Source organism: Corvus brachyrhynchos, unplaced genomic scaffold (assembly GCF_000691975.1).
Source record: "Corvus brachyrhynchos isolate BGI_N302 unplaced genomic scaffold, ASM69197v1 scaffold4058, whole genome shotgun sequence".
Taxonomy (NCBI): domain Eukaryota; kingdom Metazoa; phylum Chordata; class Aves; order Passeriformes; family Corvidae; genus Corvus; species Corvus brachyrhynchos.
The window spans coordinates 461-3805 of record NW_008239497.1 but is presented as its reverse complement, the minus strand read 5'-3'; the positions used below and the strand labels follow the sequence as shown (position 1 = coordinate 3805).

Here is a 3345-nt window from a genome sequence, read left to right as displayed (position 1 = left end):
CGCGGCGGGGGCGCGCGGCCCGCGGGGCCGCTGGCCGGCCGCCGCCGGTGCCCATCCTGTCTGCGGAGGAGCTTCTGGGCGGGGATTCCTGCGAGAAGCCGAGCCCGAGTAGCAGCAGCGCCGTCGCGGGACAGCCTCCCGCCGATCCCGACGCACCACAGGTCTGTAAACCTGAGTACTCCCGTTGTTCTCCTTTTGCCTTTCTGAGACATGGTGCCTCTTACCTTCGTTTTTCCCGCCTCATGTTTTTGGGGTTACTTATTAGTCCATAAAGGAATGATGGAGTGTATCCTCCTTCCACTCTGAGCAAGCAGTCAGCCGCGGCATTTGGTTCTTTGGTGGTAGTACCTGAGAGGTATTGACCAGAGGTCTCCTTTTGGCTCGTGGACGCGGTAAATTAGGGATCTTCCAGTATGAAAACTAAGGCGGATGCTTGGTGTTTGAAATTTTTTCTTCCAATCCCCTTTTCCCCGAACTCGTGTACTTGGACCTGTTTGACACCTGAACAAATGTTGAGTAATACTTTTGTGCTGTTGGAAGTTGCATATTCCTATCAAAGCTCTACGGTGTGTCCTCCCAGGTTTTGCTGGAAGGCTGATGCAGAAATGGTAGCAGTAGTGAGGCTGTTTTCTTCCAGGCATTATTTCTCTAATATAAAATCGTTGGTATTGCTGTTTCCCAAAGGAATATGACAGATTGCTCCTCTCTGTTCCGCCATGTGTCTTCTGATCTTTTGCACAATGCTGCTAAACAGATGACAGCATTAATGGGATGGAAAGATTTTATCCAGGCATGAATTTTCGAAGTACTTCATACAGTTTCTCATTTTGATATTGAACACGAATTCTTATTTTGTAGAATCAGATACGATGACTGGGAATGACAGAGTAGGGAAAATGGAATTGATGCTTGGTGCTGGATTTATTTTTTTTCCTTCAAGAAATGTACGTGTTTTCTTCACAATGGAAAAGTTACTCATTTTTCCTCCCTGCTGAAGGAGGAGAATGTAGGCCAGGTTTAAGATAAGGTGTCCACAAGAATTGTAGCCCAGAGAAGATCGGTTAGTTATTCCAGAAATTCTTTTTAATCTGCAGTTGTTTGATGGGGTTGTTTGTTTGTTTGTTTTCCTCCCATCTTGGGCAGAACGTCCTTCTTTTTTGCTGTTCATTATCTGCCTTTTATTTGCTAGTGAAGGTGTAGCATGTGACCTAAAAAACCCCAACCAACGGAAAAAACCCAACCCCAACACCCAACCAGCAAAAAACCCCACAAAAACCCCCCCCCCCCGCCCCCCCCAAAAACCCTCAAAAAACCCCCTCCAAACCTCCACAAACTTACAAAAACACCGACTTTGGTATTTCATAGCCTGTCTTTAATTCAATTCCTCTTCCCAAAGAGAGGTTCTTTGACTTGGTACATCGGTCTCTCAAACACTTTTCGCAATAGTTGTCATGTCTCCCTGTTTCAAAGAAGCAGCTCTTCCCATTCTGAAAAGATTTTTGGAACTCCGGGTACATACGCAAAGTTACAGCGATTAGACACTTTAATAAACTCCATTTGCACCTCCACAATTGTCTGCATCCTTTGGTATATGCACCTGTACTTCTGCTCTCCTACAATATTTTGCTGAAAAGTTGTCCCACTAACCTGAAGATTCAAAGATTAGATGAATACTAATAAATATCAATCTTTCATACCATGATTTCTGAATAAACAAAAGCCACTTCTCGCATCTTTCAAGCCTTAGAAATAATTGTGTACTTTTAAATGTGTATGAATTGTACAAAGCATAAATTTATGTGGCCTACTAGGAGGGGAAATCACCCCTTCAAATTTACTTTGTCTGTATTAGCTGTGTCGGTGATATTCCAATATTTTAATGCAATCCAGTTTCTAAAACCGAATTTTAAAAGTACTGAGGAGAATAAACTGCTTTCGGGAAAACACATGTATAGAAAAAAAATTAGAGCGAACTGAAGCTGCCGTAGAACTGCAATCAGCCAGGTTGCTGTTGAAGTCCGTAGAACAAGCAGCGCAGCCGAGGCAGATGTACCTGTACTTCTTGCTGTACTCTCAAGTACGTTCCCCTACAGTTTGATGGGAGACGAGCAGATGATTCTGGCCAGGTGCACTGCAGCTGCTTACAGTAAACATGCGGGAAGCGACCAAGTAACCTAAGGCCTGAAACCAGGAGAGCGGGATAGAAACGAGGTACTTAAAGCAATACGTGTTAAGTGCTTAAGGCAAACATATGTTAATAAGCCTGAGAGCTGCAGTTCCCCGGGGGAGGGTCTGAATATCACGTTTCCTACTTCAGAGCCCATTTATTTTGCTGTATTCAATAATGATTGTTATAAAAATTCGTGATGGAGATTCTACTTTTAGAATAGTAAGATAAGATTCATAACACTATGCGCGTCATATTACGAGAACCTTTTTTAGTAAGCTATATCCACATTAGTAAGTGATTTTTCCCGAGCGATAGAAATGGAACAGCCACAGGAGGACTCTACATTTCTCCTGGTGATGATCAATTAAGGGTCGGAGATCGGCTGGAGAAAAGCCGAAGCAGGGATGATGTCTCCGTGGCGAATGTACCGTCCCCGCGAGCTGCCCGTGAACAAGGCAGGGCGACAGCGCTCGGCAGCGCTCGGTGCCTGCAGTGCGGGCAGGAGGCTGCGGGCGCCGCTGTTGACCGAGAGGAGCGAGAGGAAGCTCGGAAAGCTACCGGCAGCCCCGCCCGCTGCGGACCGGCTCGATCGGTTGTTCCCTGTCAGGCTCGGCGGCGGGCGGTCTGCGAGCGTCCCCGCGGTGCGGAGCAGTGCTACAAACAAACGGAAGGACCGGCGGAAGCAGCGGGCAGCTCTGAGCCGGGATCTGAGTTAAACAGGGAGACGGACCGGTAGGCGGCGGGGGGGGAAGTGGGCTCGGTAGCCAAGGACCTGGGACTGCAGCTCCGAGACCGCGGCGTCCACATTGTAGAAAGAGGTAGGACTCAATACTTCTCTCTGCATGGGAAGACGGGACATTTAGTGACGGCAGAGAGGATCGACAGAGAGCAGCTGTGCGAGAGTGTGCAGCAATGCGTGTTGCGCTGTGAGCTGGTAGTGGAGGGGGAAATGAAGTTTTATGAAATCGAAGTGGAGATCACGGACATTAATGACAACGCCCCGAGCTTCCGAGAACCAGAAATTGAACTGAGAATGAGTGAGACGACAGCCCCCGGTACACGTTTTCCACTTGCCAGGGCTCATGATCCGGACATGGGTCGCAATTCTCTGCAGAGCTACGAGCTGAGCGGTGACGAGCACTTCTCGCTGGCCGTGCAGGCGGGGCCCGCGCGGC

General features: G+C 48.1%; 1 protein-coding gene across 1 annotated transcript in view; it reads left to right on the top strand.

Moving 5' to 3' along the window:
• LOC108448415 (protocadherin gamma-A9-like) overlaps window positions 1-3345 on the top strand; it is a gene marked incomplete at both ends in the record, with an annotated part of 5685 nt that overhangs the window by 1886 nt on the left and 454 nt on the right. Inside the window, 2 exons of the mRNA XM_017741185.1 lie at window positions 2540-2811; window positions 2907-3329. Of these exons, the coding sequence (XP_017596674.1) occupies window positions 2540-2811; window positions 2907-3329 (695 nt within the window). The remainder of the gene's footprint in view (window positions 1-2539; window positions 2812-2906; window positions 3330-3345) is intronic.